Source organism: Mustela nivalis (assembly GCF_964662115.1).
Source record: "Mustela nivalis genome assembly, chromosome: 12".
Taxonomy (NCBI): Eukaryota; Metazoa; Chordata; class Mammalia; order Carnivora; family Mustelidae; genus Mustela; species Mustela nivalis.
In genome coordinates this window covers 15,075,749-15,093,022 of record NC_139031.1, presented here as the reverse complement: position 1 = coordinate 15,093,022, position 17,274 = coordinate 15,075,749, and the positions used below count along the sequence as shown (strand labels likewise).

General features: G+C 42.6%; 1 protein-coding gene across 4 annotated transcripts in view; it reads right to left on the bottom strand.

Moving 5' to 3' along the window:
- The window catches only part of DGKI (diacylglycerol kinase iota), a gene marked incomplete at its 5' end in the record, with an annotated part of 437,574 nt that overhangs the window by 192,205 nt on the left and 228,095 nt on the right, over positions 1–17,274 (bottom strand). For all 4 annotated transcript variants that reach the window (XM_082693877.1, XM_082693879.1, XM_082693878.1 and 1 more), the window contains 2 exons: positions 6,281–6,341; positions 8,221–8,303. In XM_082693877.1, the coding sequence (XP_082550003.1) occupies positions 6,281–6,341; positions 8,221–8,303 (144 nt within the window). The remainder of the gene's footprint in view (positions 1–6,280; positions 6,342–8,220; positions 8,304–17,274) is intronic.

Below are 17,274 nucleotides of genomic sequence, written 5' to 3'. Positions count from 1 at the left end.
TTGAAGGAAAGGATCATCCGCTTTCTTAGCAACTGATTTAAGAACTGCATAGATACATCCTACCTTCTCTGTCCAATGGCCAAATATTCTATTTTTCCCCTGAAAACAATCAGGGAGGTTTAGGGTTCCATCATCACATAGCCCTGGAGTCACCAGATGTCACCTGCCTTTCAGAGTCAAGATAGGTCATGAAATTCTCTCAAGTCCATCAGTATTGGACTAACAATAGTTCTTTGGCAGAGGGGGGTCTGTATCGTGGCTTTGTACCATCCTTAATAGTTTTTCGCACCCAAGAGATGTATGACCCCAAACCGGCTTCCTCAGAAGGCCACAGAATGTAGGGCTAAAGGGGAAAACGGAGCCCATCACACATTGGCTGGGCAAGTTTAGGTAAGCCACTCAATCTTTCCAAGTTCCCAAGACTCTTAGGGCTTTGTTACCAGCTAAATGACATGTAAACATTACGTAGCATCTGCCTCACATAAGGAAATGCTTAATTAACATTAGCTGCTACGATTAAGCTTTATTTTTTTTCCTTTTTACTTCCTTTTCCCAGAAGCAAAATGCTCTCCTTCTGTCTCCCCACTTAAAACTGAACCTCAGGGTCACAAATCAATGCCACCTCTGACTGCCATCAATCCAAAGTTTTCCAGAGACTATCCAACGCAGAAAACCCAAGCTGTGCTAAAGCCGAAAAGTGTTACAGAGAGAGAGAGAATGTATATAAAAAAAAAAAAAGACCACAACAGCAGGAGACAGATCTTAATAATCTATATCTGTCCTTAAAAAGCAAAACACTATAAAAGATCTTCTGGGACAAGGCTGTTACCACAGCCTCTCCCTTACCCAGAACCGCTCCTTCAAGGAATCTGGGCTTCGGGTGCGTGGCCGGGATTGTTTGTTAAGCTTTCCCCAAATTGTCTCCACCAGTCATCCTGGACCCCTTCAGTTAGATGTAATTAACAGCAAAACATAGCACTCGGCATATTTTCCACCACAATTGAAGAAAACGATCCAGACTGGGTGAAATCATTTCCCGGTTTGCAATGTTCTGTCCTGCCTTTGTGTCAGGAAGGGCAGGGCTGCCCCATAGGGAAGGCCAGGCTCCTGGGCTTTGTCCCTGAGCAGAGCAGCTGGCGGTGAGGGCTGCCCGCAGCTGGGGAGCGCAGCCACTCCCGGTGCGGTGCATGGGGTACCCTAGCCGTCACCCGGTGTGGGCCTGGCACATGCAGAGCACCATCGTCCTGCGATGTACTAACATTAGAGCCGGCTGAGGGGCTGGGAGAACAGCGAATCGGCACTTTCTTTGACCAGACCCGGTACACATTGCATTGCCTTCTAGGCTGGCGAAAAGTGAAGATGGACATAGTGAGAGATCAAAAGGAAACAAAGCCAACATTTCTGACCTGAAAGACCATCAAGGCAGCACTTAAGTTCAAATCACCCTCTCAGATGTGTACACCACGAGTCTTCCTTTTGATATTTTATGTTTGTACTTCATAGCTTACAAGTACTCATGTGTTAAATGTTTTTAAAGTCAGCCCTAAAGAAATCCAGATAGAAGGGGAGAGAGATGGGGAGGCGGGTGAAGAGACAGATAAGCTGAGGCTTTGGGAGGAAAGAGGCTCGGAATGGTGGGCTTGTCACTGTCAGTTCAAGGGAAATACACTTTCTTCCCTGCTGTGGCTGCAGTAAGTCAGGGCACAGAGGAGCCTCTTGTTTGGGGTGTATCTTCATCTAGGGAAGACAAGTGATCAAGCAAGACAAGTGATAAAACATGAAGTGGATGGCCCGATCGTTTAATTCCAGGCCTTTGGAAAGACGTTCACACGGTCAAGGGCGGACCAGCAGACCCAGCCCCATTACCAAAGTCAGCAGCCAGATAGGTAGGGATCACATCACACAGGAAGGGGCGGGTATGTGTGCCTCTGGGGTCTTGGCCCACATGCCCTCCAATATTTAAGCTATGTGGAGCTGGATAGGCAGAGACGTGGCGAAGGATGGGAAAGAATATACAACTGCCGCATGACCCCCAAAAGCAGCTCGTTTATAAACATGAAAGTCTGAGATCATTCCTGAGTTAGGGGAGTTTCCATCCAGCCTAGAGATAGAAGGTGAGATGAGCCCATCCAATAACTGCAACCATGCGGCCGCCCTGGGGCTGTGCTAACCAGTTCCAAAGAGACCACACCTGCACTGTTCACTGCGCCTCCACCGACCACACGTGGCAACTGAGCACTGGAACGTGTCTGATACAAACTGGAGGTGCGGGATGGAGAAATATACGCCGCATTTTGAAGACAGCACGCATTGAACAGAAATGATCTCATCACCCCTGGGGATAAAAATATATGTTTATAAAAAATAAAAAATTATAAAAAAAATAAAGAAGAAATGATCTCATTAGTGATTTTTCCATGATCGCATGTTGAAATGACAATCTTGTGGATATCTGAGGTTCAATAAAATGTATTATAAAATTAATTTTCCCTGCTTCTGACTTGAAGTGACTTCTAGAAAACTTGAAAATGTGGTTTGTATCGTTATTCTCTTGAAGAACAACAGTCTATACTATTACAATGCTGCGACCATGAAGACCCTTAGGGAACCCGGCGTATCCCTCTGCAGACTTAGGAGGTCTCAAAGGATGGTAAGAAACCTTGTTTCTTTTTGGAAGCCACAGAAACATAGGCACCCAACCAGCTCTTCTGCTGACAAGAGCAGAGCTGGGAGATGGGTTATTTAAAAGTGCAAGTAGGGGCACCTGGGTGGCTCAGTGAGTTAAAGATTCTGCTTTCGGCTCAGGTCATGATCTCAGGGTCCTGGGATCGAGCCCCGCATCGGGCTCTCTGCTCAGCAGGGAGCCTGCTTTCTCCTCTCTCTCTCTGCCTGCTGCTCTGCCTACTTGTGATCTCTGTCTGTCAAATAAATATATAAAATCTTAAAAAAAAATTTTTTTTTAAAGTGCAAGGAAGCAGAGTGACACAAAGCAGCAGCGGAGCCAAAACCTTGTTTCCAAATTAACACAAGACATCTATATATGAAATAATAATTTGCGCACAAACTAATGCAGTTAAGGGTTAATACAGCCTCCTCTTAATCAGTCAAAAAAAAAAAAATCCATTCCTGAATCTCCCTGGGACCCTGTCACTGTGCTGACAGAATTCTGACAGCTTCCCCCGTGATTGATACGCTCACCGAGTAAAGGCTGGATGCCTTATGTCACACGTACGCCTGATACTCTCAGAAATTGTTCTTCACTTGCCTCAAGCCATCAAGCTTTCTTCATAAATCCATCAGGAGGCCTCGCCTTTACAGAGACTCTGCCCCTCCTCAAAATTAAAAGTTTCATATTCTAAACGAACCAGATTAGAAATATCAATCACTTATCTAGAAAAACATTTCATAAACTCCAGGCCTCTTCCACAACACATCTATTTTAGCCAAGTAAAGAAATAAAATAAAACCTGGTTGCATATAAAGTACAAGATAAGCCAAGTCTTGATTCTGAGTGATTAAACTACAGAGATTACTGTTGAGAAAAGAATTAGTACAAAAGTAGGCACTGACCCTTGGGTAAATCTGCTACTTTCCTTTGGGGCATGCCTGTTCCAAGGGACCCGAGTATAAATGTCTAGTGCATTTGTGAGTTATGTGGAAGGAGGTGAAAACGGAAGCCAGGAACATCGATACGGTCCCTAAGAGGAAAAACTACCTAGAACATAAAAGAAGAGTAATATCTAGCCTTGCGGAGTACCTATTAATTATGGTATATTTAAAGAAAGGAGGATAGAAAAGACAGGCTAAGTAGGAGAACGAGGGAGGCTTCATGTCAAAAAGGTGTTATTAATGGCACCAGGGCGTACTCACAGATATCCAACACTGTAATTGGGTCTGGTCTTTAGGATTCATTAACAATCTACCAAGTCTCACTTGCTTGTCATTCTGGGTTTTGTCCCAGACACGCTATTGAGATGGTTTTCTTGAAAACCACTAGTTACCTCCTAGGTTCCAAAATCGATGATAATTCTCCAGTCTCTCCTTCAGGATATAACCACGGCCTCTTTCCTGAAACTCCTCTGTATTTTGTTTTTGGTTTTTTTTCTTGACAGAATAGCCTAGGAGTGGTCCTTTCTACTTCCATCTTTTCATTCTCCTTTGGAACTCTGGCCCGGACTCCTTAATTGCAGCTGTGTCGCAAGTATCCAGACTCGGCTCTCTTTGGTCCTTTAGGCTTTAAAGCTCCAGGTTTTCAAACACTTCTCTAGTAGCATAGGATGCCTCAAACGCACATAACCTAGAACTTGTGTCCTACACATACCCGCTGAGCAGAGGAAAGGAAGAAAAAAGGAGATGGAGCGCGACCTGCCAGGAGGCTCCGGCAGGGGGTGCGGAATGTGCAAGGGGTGGCACTCGATCATTGGTGGGGCCCAAGCTCTAGAGAAGGAATGGGAAATGGATGTGGGTTTGAGGTCATGGTCACTTCGGCGGAGAAAGGTAAGAACTCTGAACTCAGGACAGCAGGCATAGCCTCAGCTTCTCTGCTGCTGTCATTGAGATTTAGAGGAGAAAAGATGGGAGCAAATACTGAAGTCATATAGAAAGATAAGGAGATTCTAAAATAAGGAAAAGAACTGTAGTAAAGGGTCACTTAAATAAGTTTATATTTTAAGACAATGAATCTGGGGACAGCTGAGCTAAGAACACTCTGTGTATGGGTATGTATGTTAAATGCAATATACTAATACATATTTAATATAATTACATATACATACAAATATATACATATATATAGACACACACACATACCATATACATATATACATATACATATATATATATATATATATATATATATATATATATATATGGATATACATATATATCCCCAGAGGATTTTTTTGGATATAATTCTACTAAAAAAAGTTGGGAAAATTCGAAATCTGCCTATCCTTTAGTGTATCTCCCGACAACCTACAACTGATAGAACTTTAATTGGTATTGTGGCAGAAAAAGTTCCATGGTCTAAAAGTTTTGGAAGACAATGGGTTAAATAGTGAACTGGGTTCACTTCTCAGCTGTAAGATTTTATAATGACTTTTATAAGCTGATAACGTGTATTGTGAATCTTGACAAACAGTAAACACTATTTTTCCAACTAAAAAAACGTTTTCATCTTCAGAGAGTAGCTTAAGGGACCTGTAGAAACACTGTTCTGTTTTTTGCCAGTTGTATTTTTTGGTATATAATGTGTATCCAATGTGGCATTAAGTGCTGTGAGAGAGAGTTCAAAGATTTTGTTGCTACCTTTGAGACTGTAACATTCTAATTAGGGAGATTAGAGAAAAGCCAAAGATAGTTCATAATAAAATTCTAGATCCTATGAGAGCAAACTCCAAATACAGAAGAAAAAGAAAAAGGCAGCAGAGTCTAAACGTTGTGGTTCTCAGTTCTTTCCCGTTGCTGATATGCCGGCATAAGTGGAGGGCAAATGGAGAACCAAGTAAGACAAATAGAGGAAAATGAATCCATAATATTAAACTTCAGCCAATTCCACTTTTTCTTCAAAAATGAATACAAAGGAGATTATCTTTAAGGCAAACCAATGTCAGTATTCTAAGTTTTATCTCTACTCATAAAGAACAAATGCAGGGGTGCCTGGGTGGCTCAGTGGGTTAAAGCCTCTGCCTTTGGCTCAGGTCATGGTCCCAGGGTCCTGGGATTGAGCCCCATGTCAGGCTCTCTGCTCAGCGGGGAACCTGCTTCCCTCTCTCTCTCTCTCTCTCTGCGGCCTCTCTTGCCCACTTGTGATCTCTGTCAAATAAATAAATAAAATTCTTTAAAAAAAAAAAAAAGAACAAATGCAATAATTTTGTCCACGTACTTCTCCTTAATGACTGTGACCGATGATTAAGAACCAAAGAAATTAAAAACAAAACAAAACAAAACAAAAAAAAAAACCACAAAGAAATTAAGTAGTTTTTTTAAGTGAAGAATTCAGTCATCTATAACCTTCATTGTAATGATCTTGCCACATCCTTACCTTGTAGAACAGGAAAGGATACAACAGAGCTGAGAGAATAAGACACAACTTAGGAAGACCAAGTATGAATCCATGAGACAATAACCATGATTTATGGGCCATGATTCCCATGACAGAGACCTAGGTCTTAGGGAACTGGAAAGAGGTGTGGTAGGAAATAATAAAGAGAACTGTCACAAGGAAAGCAAAAGAAAGAAGAAATAAGTAAGAGAGCTTGATTCTATTTTGAGGACCTACCGTTCCATCCCCACCACAGGCCAGAATTCGCAGATTTGGTACTTTCCTATACAACTCAAGCCTGTAGAGGAAAAAGAACATGAAGTAAACAAAAGAGCTCATCACTGGCCATTGCAGAGAAACCACAGGGCAAAAGAGGATGAGGGGACGTCCCTGGAGAAAAGGCATAACTATGAGGATAATAATATCACTATGGGCATGGATCCCAACAAAGGGATCAGCGGTTGCAGCGGTTGGTAGCAAGAATCATTTTTAAATGGCCGACGCTGGAATGGGATGTCACCATGTCCCAGAGTTTTATCTCTCATAATCCCGACTAATGTATCCACTCATATGATTTCCCTAATTCGTTTCGACTTCCTTTTCTTTTCCCATCATGCCCCTTCCTCCTTTCTCAAAGAAAATCCTCCTTAATCCATAGTCAGGAGTCATTATGTGCCTCCTCCTTTTTTTTTTGTCAGCTTTTCCTGGATTTGCTTTTCAAACTTATACTTTCCACTCTTAATCCCAGGAAACCTCTTCTGAGAGACAGGATGGCGGGAGAACGCCCGCAGCATTACCGCCACACCTGCAATTCTAGCCCCCTCTCCACTCGCTCACCAACTCTCAAGCCAAATTTATACGCTTCCACCCAAAGAAGGAAGACTTACTGGTTTTTCTTCATTTAAAATTTGTTTAAAATTAGAACATTTTTCATGTTGGCTCTTGAGAAAACACAATTATAGCACCCCTGCTAGAACATTTCCTTAAGTGAAGCTGTCAATGCCTCTGTTCTAAAATATACCATCTTCAAAATCAAGTTGTTGTTGTTTTTTTTCTTTCTGGAAACATGTCCTATCCGGCCACATTCTTTAGGAATGACCTATGAAGGCTCTGCCTAAAGTCTAGCCAAAGTGATAAGATTTTAAGAAAAGCATCCAAAAGGACAAAAGCCAGGGTAGCAGCTTTGCCTTAGTCCATCCAAATACAGAAAAAAATATAGAAGTTTTATAGCGAACTCTAGTGGTGAAAAAGTTCATAGATTAAAAGAATGATGGCAGAAATTAATTTTTATATTTAATGTTCTCCTGAATGTTTCAAATATATGATTTTTCCATTTAATACAAGAATATTATTTCTCTAGAAATTATCTGAACTGGTTACTTTGCCTCTGGTATTGTTATTTGTTTAAAAATAATTAGTATCCCTTAAGCTCTAATGTTTATCTGATGACATCCAAACTACCTCAATACATGGGCTTTAAAATGGGGATGGACAGTAGCAGAAACCGCCCAGCTCTTTCCCACCATCTATAGCACTGCCGCCACCAAAGGGAAGATACAGGATACATGTCACCCAGGTCTAAACTTGATTTTCAATACTCCTAACAGAATGAACCTTCTGAGAAGTTCAGAAAAAGGGATCGAGCAGGAATTAAAAAGTCTTCCTGTCCTAGGGCGGAATCCATAGGCATAATCAATCAATCTGTCTCCAGTGGACACAGGCGCACACACACCACCTCTCATTTAAATACATGAACAAATTCATAAATAAATATGGCCACTCTCCAAAGACCCACTTACAGTCTCACTGATGCACCTCCCCAAGCTGAGCATGAGTAAGCAGAAAAATGACAGATCCTTCCTCAGTGCACGCTTGTAGATAATCGACAGTTGCTTGCCCGTGAGACACAAGCACACTAGAAGGATGTCCTGAGATAACAACTGTGTAGCTGGTCTGGAAGGGAATTAGCCCAAAGAAGAGTAGGGATACTTAAGGGATACTTAAGCTCTTGCATCAGACGAAGGCTTAAGGGAGGTGACCTCAGTTGAGAAAGTCAATGAGGGATGGTCAGCAAATATTTCACAAGGTAATCTAATAAGAGAGCCTGACTTCACAGCAGAAGCCCTTCTCGCTTGCCCAAACCGGTACGGACCATGGTGGGCTGTTTCCAGACTTACGCATCTTTGGGCCCCTCCTGAGAAAGATCGAACACCTGCCGTGGATTCAGGTACCACATGAACATCTGCAGGACTTTGGTTCCCTGTCAGGAAAAAAACAAATTTTTTTAAGAAAATAGGAAGAGATTTCCAAATATTTGCTGCTCATTTAAAAATTTTTTTAAAAAATGTTCTTCTCTAAAATATCAGCTGAGTGCTATGAATAGTGTAAGACTGATGATTCACAGACCTGTGCCCCTGAAACAAATAATACATTATATATTCATAAAAAAAAGACATAAGTAAAATATCACCTAATTATAAACAGCATGAAGTAGTAGTTAAAATCACGGGCTTTGGCCATTGATACGTAGGTAGAATGTCCAGATGGGGCTTTTGTCCAACTGCATTAACGCTGGCCAAGTTCTCCAATTTCAGTGAGCCCAACTTCCTTCTCTTTAATGTGGAGATAAGAATACCTCTTTCACAGACTTATCGCAAGGATTAAATGCAGTCATGTTTTGAGGAGCAGAGTGGTCACAGTGTGTGGCATGCAGTTAAGTGCTTACTGAATAGTAACTACTGGTTTTCCCATCACTTGACATCAAAACCCATGTAGGCAACTTATGAGTCAGTCCATGTCATTTAACATGAATTTTTACTTCATTGTGAAGACTACTTTGATTTTTGCATAATTTGAATATAGATAGTATGAGCTAAGTATGATTTTACTGAAATAACTTCTCTTAACTGAAGTCAGTCTTTCTTTCTCTTTTTTGTTTTTAAGATTTTGTTTATTTATTTGACAGAGATCACAAGTAGGCAGAGGCAGGCAGAGAGAGAGGAGGAAACAGGCTCCCCGCTGAGCAGAGAGCCCGACGTGGGGCTCGATCCCAGGATCCTGAGACCATGACCCGAGCAGAAGGTAGAGGCTCAACCCACTGAGCCACCCATGTGCCCCCTGAAGCCGAAGGCTTACAGGCTCCTCATTATTTAGGATAGACACATGGGACTTTCTTAGTTACAGTTTATTTTGAGTTACTTTGACTTTGTTTCAATTTCCATGTCTCTAAGTCAAACAGTTCTCACATGAACATTTTTGGAATGTTTTAAGTGATTTATAATTGGCATTTGTAGAACTGATCGTCACGGAAAACACAAGGCAGTTCTGGAGATCATTTCTTAACAGTGAACTGAGCAGAGAAGAAATGAAGAAGGATCGTTTCATTAAGCGGCATCAAAAGAGCTTTAAGACTGCGTAGGGTGCCCCATTGTAGGTCATTATCAGCCGCAGCAAATAACATTTGATCAGCTGGGCAGTGCATGTCGCTTATAATTACAGTTCCTTTATTCGCTATCCTGAGTGCTCTCCCTTAAAATATTCCCAAGTCTGTACACCTACTATGCTGTATCCGAGAGTCATTCTGGGACAGCAGAGAGAGCAAGGTATTTGAGTCTGTAATAACTTGGGTGTTCTCATTAGGTGATCGTGAGCACTTAAAAGCCTGCAGAAATCTAGCATATTAAATAGGAGGGCAAAATCTGCTTTCCAGGGGGATAATGAGAATTAAATGAATCAGTAATAGTTATGGATCTAACCCAGTATGTGGCACAAAATAGGCCTTTGTAAAGGTTAGTCCCTTTCTTTGTTGCTTCTTGTTAATCTATTCAGTAAATTACACTTGAGGTTGTGCGGGCTAAAGTGTAGCTTGTAATTACCACATTGTTAGGCCGGTTGTTACAGGGGCCAATGCAGGTCTTTTGTTCCACATTTCAACCAAACCTATAATTTAAAAGTTCTGCTTTATCATGTGCTTGCTATAAATTTAGGAATAACATTCTATCCTTAATTATTACAACTAATCCTTCAATTTTACCACATGACATATTTTGCTTCCTATAAAATTCAGACACAGAGCTGGACACATACTACTAACTAAATGCTGGGTCATTCTCTCTCTTCCTATACCGAGCCTTGCTATCAAGTCAGTTGGGGATTATCTCGAGTAATCTTTGACGCCTAACTGGTAGACCAGAGTCATTTTAGTGACCAGTTCAAAAAAAAAAAATTTCCCCCTGATTTGCTCGAAAATCAGTCTTTCAGCTTTAAATCCCTAGAGGAATAGGAATGGTTAATGTTAATTACTCCTTTCCACTTCTGGCCACGAGCCCACTTCTGGGCTCATCTCAATTCCAGCTTCTACAACACCTGCAATACTAGGTAATGAGCCCCTTTCCAAAATAAAGTAAAAGGGGCGCCTGCGCGGCTCAGTGGGTTAAGCCGCTGCCTTTGGCTCAGGTCATGATCCCAGGGTCCTGGGATCAAGCCCAGCATTGGGATCTCTGCTCGGCAGGGAGCCTGCTTCTCCCCCCCCCCCACCTCTCTGCCTGCCTCTCTGCCTACTTCTGATCTCTGTCAAATAAATAAATAAAATCTTAAAAAAAAAAAACTTCCTTCTTTAAAAAAAAAAAATTAAGTAAAAGTCATTGAGAGGCGGTTTTTCTTAAACTAAAATTTCTCTAAAAGGTTGGAATGACCACACCATTTTGGTTTTGCTGAAGTGTGTATTCATGGTAACATCTAATGGTCTACATTTATCCTTTGGAGGAAGGGGAATTCAGGCTAGCAAGTTTTGCACCGTACCATTTCCGAGAGGCCCCACTGACACCGCAGCCTGTTTTAAGAACGCTCTCAGAGCTGTGCAGGGATAACGTGTAAAACCACACACGACAACCCAATCAGAGGTCACATTCAGGTGTGAGTGTGATAGAATTATTTCTTTTAAAGGTAGTCTTTCTAAAACATACGCAATAGCAAAACTGGCAAGGATCTGAAAAGTACTGCATTGTTTTATTTATTTATTTATTTTTTAAAAGATTTTATTTATTTATTTGACAGATAGAGACCACAAGCAGGCAGAGAGGCAGGCAGAGAGAGAGGAGGAAGCAGGCTCCCTGCCAAGCAGAGAGCCTGATGTAGGGCTTGATCCCAATACTCTGGGATCATGACCTGAGCTGAAAGCAGAGGCTTTAACCCACTGAGCCACCCAGGTGCCCCAGCATTGTTTTAAATCCACCATGTCGCCTGGAGAAAAATAAAGGTCTGACTCACTGAAGAAAGACTGTTCCCTCAGCTCTGCTGCGACCTCTAGGATAAGCTCCTTTAGGGCTTAGGTAATTCATTTCATAGAATGGAAGGGCTTGAGAAATGCTAACTCACCAGGAAAAGAGTCATTTCTTTCTCACTGACAGGATTAAGCTGACTAAGACATTTACAGAAGTGCCGTTCACTAACGAGTCCCAAACATGCTCGTATCTGTCACTGGCCATGTGCCAAATCCAAAAGCTGCATATTTTTTTTTTGGAAGCTATTGTGCTGGTTTGTCTCTTCCTGCTCTTTCTCCCTCCCTGCCCCCTTTCTTTCTTACACCTGCCTTTGGTCTTTGCTTTCACTCCCTCTATGGGCATGCAAAGAGCAAACCAAGAGGTTAAATCCTGGGATTACAAAGATAAAGGACATGAAACTGGCTTAGAGTTCATCAGGATTTAGGAGGAAAGAAAGACACAATGTCTGAAGAACGTGGAGCACAACGTCTTCCATTGCTTTCCTGTTAAGGTCCTCTGGCTAGTGAGCAGGAAAGGAGGCGCAGGGTCCATGGGCTAGAACTTTCAGCCTTGGGCCTTTGTCAACCTCAAGTTTAGGTTACTTGGCGTTTTTGGTTTGTTTATTTTGTTTTATTCTTGAAAAAAGCTTCAGATTTTCTCCAAGAGTATTCTGCTTTTCTCTAAATGGAAAAAACAGGTTGCGTGTCAATTCTCACACACTCTGGGAGGTTCTCATACACATGGCTGTAGCTACGTCACCTCACTGACTATAGAGTTTGTTAAGATATTGTGAGATTGGGTATTCCTGTGGAGTGAAGAATAGGTCCTTATGGTTTCAGGTACAATTATAAATGGGATTGGCTCCTTAATTTCTCTTTCTTCTGACTTGTTGGTGTGAAGAAATGCAACTGATTTCTGTGCACTGATTTTATATCCTGACACTTTACTGAATTCCTGTGTGAGTTCTAGCACTTTTGGGGTGGAGTCTTTTGGGTTTTCTACATATAGTATCATATCATCTGCAAAGATTGATAGTTTGACTTCTTCTTTGCCGATTTGGATGCCTTTAATTTCTTTTTGTTGTCTGATTGCTGAGGCTAGGACTTCTAGGTCCTTTCTGGCTCCAGGGATTGGGGAACAGGCTGGGAGAAGAGAAAAGAGCTTCCCAGAAGACAGGCAGATTGTTCTAGAGGCAAGTAAACAGGATTCATCAATTCACCTTCTAAGTGCCAGACACAGTACTGGGTGGGAAGAGAGAGAAATGGACAAAACAGGGAAGATTCTACTCTCTATTATTAAACAAAGGAAGTTCTAGCATTATTCATTAAAGAAAATACTATAATGGCTTGGGGGGTATGGAGAGTCAATTAAGAATGAATTTGCGTCACTAGCTTATCAGTCTCCATTGAAGCCTTGTAACTCTTCCATAGCCTGAAACAGGCTGGTGGGTTACTGAGCAAGCCTTGGTTTATGTCCCAGAGGGATTCGCCAGATCGCGGCAAAAGCTGCTAGGAAAGTCCCAAGGAAGATAAAAGCTAGTGGGAGGAAGAGATTAATAATTGAAAGAATTATTTCAAACTGGGTTCAAATAACCCCAAAGGAATACTTAATTTTCTTAAAAAACATGTTAGGCTCCTACTGTGTGGCCACGTGTACACTCAGGGAGCTCAGAAAGAGCCAAATCCAAAATAAATGCATCAGCTGAAGACGGGTCACGGTTCGGCAGAGATGCCTACCGAGAAGTAGGAGGCCAGAGGAGGTACTCTGAGTACCCCTCTGGGGATTAGATGCAGGCATCCTGTAGATGACATCTGAACTACTTCCTGAAAGACGCGTAAGGCTAACCATGTCTTTACACGTGGAGAAGAGAAAGAGGGAGGCACACAAAGAGCCGTGGGGACGTGACCTTCTGCGCTGTGAGGCAGGAGCGCTGGGACACAAAACTGGGGGAGTTGTCAGTTAAATGGCTAAGGAGCTTGGGCTCTGTTTTCCAGGGAATGAGAGTCATTGGAGTGTTGTAATCAGGGGAGCCAGACTGACATTGTCATGTCCCAGTCCGGCTAGAAACTAAGGAGCTAGACAGCCAGGTGGGCTCTCGTCCTATCAAAGGAGATGCGGCGCTGGGCGGAAGTGGAGCCCTCATGAATGGGATTAGTGCCCTTATAAAAGGGACCCCAAAGAGCTCCCTCATCGCTTCTGGCATGTGAAGAGGACAAGAAGCACAGCAAGAGGACACAGGGAGAGGGCGGCGCTCTGGGAACCGGGAAGTTCCCATATGTGCTGGTGCCTTGATGGTGGGCTTCCCAGCCCCCAGAACTGTAAGGAATAAATTCCCGTTATTAAACCATCTAGTATTCAGTATTCGGTTAGAGCAGCCTGAGTGGAGTAAGACAGCTGCCCCCACACTTCCACCAGTATTATAACTGGGGAAAAGATTTATTGTCTTGTTGATTCACTTCCATCTGCTGAGGCTGGCTTGACAAGAAGATCCTGGGCGTGGACTCCGACATGTGTGACCATCTGCTGACTACCCTTCTGCCCTCTTCCTAGCCTGTTCTCATTAGGAGCCTAAAATTATACCTAAACATCATGATTCTTGATTTATCCCCAGCTTGTACATCACACAATATCACTGAGGTTGTTTGCTCAAGTATTTAGAAAGTCTTGGGGCGCCTGGGTGGCTCAGTGGGTTAAAGCCTCTGCCTTCGGCTCAGGTCATGATTCCAGGGTCTTGGGATCGAGCCCCACGTTGGGCTCTCTGCTCAGCGGGGAGCCTGCTTCCTCCTCTCTCTCCACCCGCCTCTCTGCCTACTTGTGATATCTGTCTGTCAAATAAATAAGAAAAATCTTAAAAAAAAAAAAATGTCTGGGGACTCAAACATTTGAAGTTACTGATTTTTGTCTCCCTCTCCCACCTTGAGTGACTTGCCCCTGACCGAGGAGGGGTGGTCCCGGGGTGACGGTACACAGGTCCAGTCATGTGATGGGGCTGGACTCAGCGTGAGCTCTCAACGTGCCCACAAATAGATAACCCCTTCCTCTTGCCACCTATTGATAAGGCCCCTGGAAGTCGAATGCAACTCATGCCACCCCTCCTCGTGGGGATTTCATGTTGAACAGTGTGAGAAGCCAGAGTCCGGACCCCCAGGTGTCAGGACTGACAAGGCAGAATCACTCTAGCGGGCAGAACACCTGCTTAACCCGGAACATATAACCTAAGTCCCTGGAAAAGAAGTCCTGAGCAGGAGCCACCAGGAGAGATCGTGGGAAAGCGGGAAACATGGAAAGATGTCAGGAGCGTCGACATAAGACTCAGGGAGAAAGATGCTAATGAGTCAGGGAAATCATCAAAAACACTAAGTTCTGAAGTTAGAGTTAAAGTTAAGTAACCCAAGGGAGGGGGGCTATTTTTCGAGTCCTTAGGTTTTCAAACACAGAGGAGGGGACTGTGCAGGTATAAACTTTATCTCCCAGGTATTACACCTTTTCCACAGGAAAAGAAACTCAAAGTTGACCTTGTAGTCCCTGGTTCCAGTTCCTGTTTCCCCAGCACCAGCGTCGCCAACCTTTAAAACTTTCAGAACTCCCACTATCTCCTTCACCTTAAGTGATGGAAAAACAGAGACAATTACTGTGAAATAACTGTTTAAAACAAATTATTGTTTACAAAGGACATTGAGGCAGTCCCAAATGTGTTCGTCTCAATGTATAGGAAAATTTCTGCACAAAACACTGCATTTCTGAAAAGCTGTAGTTATTTTTCTTGTCAGAAGATGGCGACAGAGTCTAGTTAATTACTTAAGAGACGCCCAAGCAAGTTTAAGTAAAAGTTTGAAGCCTCCGCTTTAAAGAGGGAGTGCTTTTATCTGAAAAACAATCTGAGGGTTTTGACGGGGTTGGGGATGGGAGGTTGGGGGAGCCAGGTGGTGGGTATTAAGGAGGGCACGTACTGCATGGAGCACTGGGTGTAGTGCATAAACAATGAATTCTGTTATGCTGAAAAGAAATTAAAAAAAAAAATCTGTGATAAGTAAGTCCTAAAAAAAAAAGAGGGAGTGCTTTCTATCTACAAAGAGATAAGCAAAATAAATCAGGCATTAAAAGGCAAAACACAGGTTTGAACAACAGCAGGGAAGTGTTTCTAATCAGCCCTCGCTAATCAGTGTGGTTTTTCTAGAAAAGCAGAATCTCAGGGCCACCTTCCTGGGGTTCACTTGCCCTGTTTTCAGGGCCATCCTTTGATCCTTTATCCCAACAAAGTTTCAGTGGTTGGGGGGAGGGGCAACATTATGGAGGAAACAAGATTCAAGGGAGCCAAAGAGGGAGAAACTTTCACAGTCCACCCTCTGTCTCCCCATCACCCAGAATCTCCCCTCATCTGCAATGATAAGGGCACAGGACAGCCACAGAACAGGAAAAGGTGGGCCCTAAGAGAGGAATTAGATCATCTGTGACCACGGCCCTTCCCTACTCACTACAACTGGGAATCAAGCGGTCCCTTCCTAAGACTGTAGATGGAGATCAGTTTGAATGATTGCCATCGTACAAAGGTATCCGGATGCATTTAAAATTTTCTCAGCATTTTGCACTGTGCTCAGAAGCAATGCTCTTTGCTAGGCTTAGTAAAAACTCTATTTTACATAGAAATAGAAAGTTATACAATATTCTTTTTTTGTGTGTGTGGTTAGCCATACTTCTGAGAATCCTAGATATTCTAGAAGTAATCTCATAAGCCAAAATGCATAAAATGAGAGCAAATCCCTTAAGTCTTTTGTCTCTAATACCTGGGCATTTTTATTTGAATACCTCACGGTCACTTCCAGTATCTCAAACACATCTCAACTTCTTTTCCAGAATAATGCTTCCCTTTCCTGAACTGTCATCAGTAACAAAGCCGCTGTCCAGATAACTTGCTGTAAAACCCGCATTGCTTGTTATACGATTATTTGTTCACTTCTAGAGCCCATGCACTAGAAATCACAGGTTGGAAGTTGCTGCCCCAGGCGATAGGGAGCCTCTGTCTTAGCAGAACACCCACAGAGCACTTAGGCTGCAATTCACAAAACACAGGTTTGTGCCAAGGACTCTGGGAGTACAGTGGACAGGGTGACTCATTTTGGGAAAAGGTTCCAAGCCTTAAAGGATGAATAGGAGTTTGCCAGGGAGTGAGAAGGAAAGGAGCCACTGCTCCCCCAGCCTCCTCTCTCTGCATAAGTAAGTAGGTCCACTGTCAATTCAGACATTTCTATGACAACAGTTTCTCACCACTCCCAAGTCACTACTCTGAAATTCCAGAACAATCTCGGTTTGATCCACTCAATTCAGAACTCACATATAGTTAATGTTGTTTGAATTATTTTTCCCATTTGCCCCTTTAGTGTCATTAACAAGATGCCCTTAGAAAGTTTACTTAAGCTTTCTTGTTTTCTAGTTAGTGAAATAGGAAACAGCGTGGGATCAGCTCTGGCATTACTAATTTATTTGGAGATCCCAACAAAATGGGATCTATCTTAATGGCCTGTCTGCTCCTGAAACCTGTAAGTTTCTAAGTGCTTGAGGAAAAAAGGCTTATGATTTAATGAGTACATCTTCTAGAATGACTCTCATGGTAAAATATATTGGGAATTAGCACATGATACTCAAGTGGTCAAAGTCAATGGAGTCCATTACATTAGCTTTGCTGATTCCATGGTCTCCAAATATACCTCCACCCCTCATGAGGCTCTACGGAGTCGAGACCTAGGGAATGACTCTGGTTCAGGGCACACTGAACCCCACTTCCAGAAAGCCCCTCCAGTGACAGTCTCAGGATCACCATCATCACAATATGAAGATCATCACTCACCAACTTAAAAAAAGGACTCTGAAAGTAGATTTTTCACTTATGGCATATTTTTTTCCCCTGTTTTCTTCAATATTAAAGATTTTTAACCCAGAACGTTATCGAGAATTTTTAAGCAAAGAAAGAAA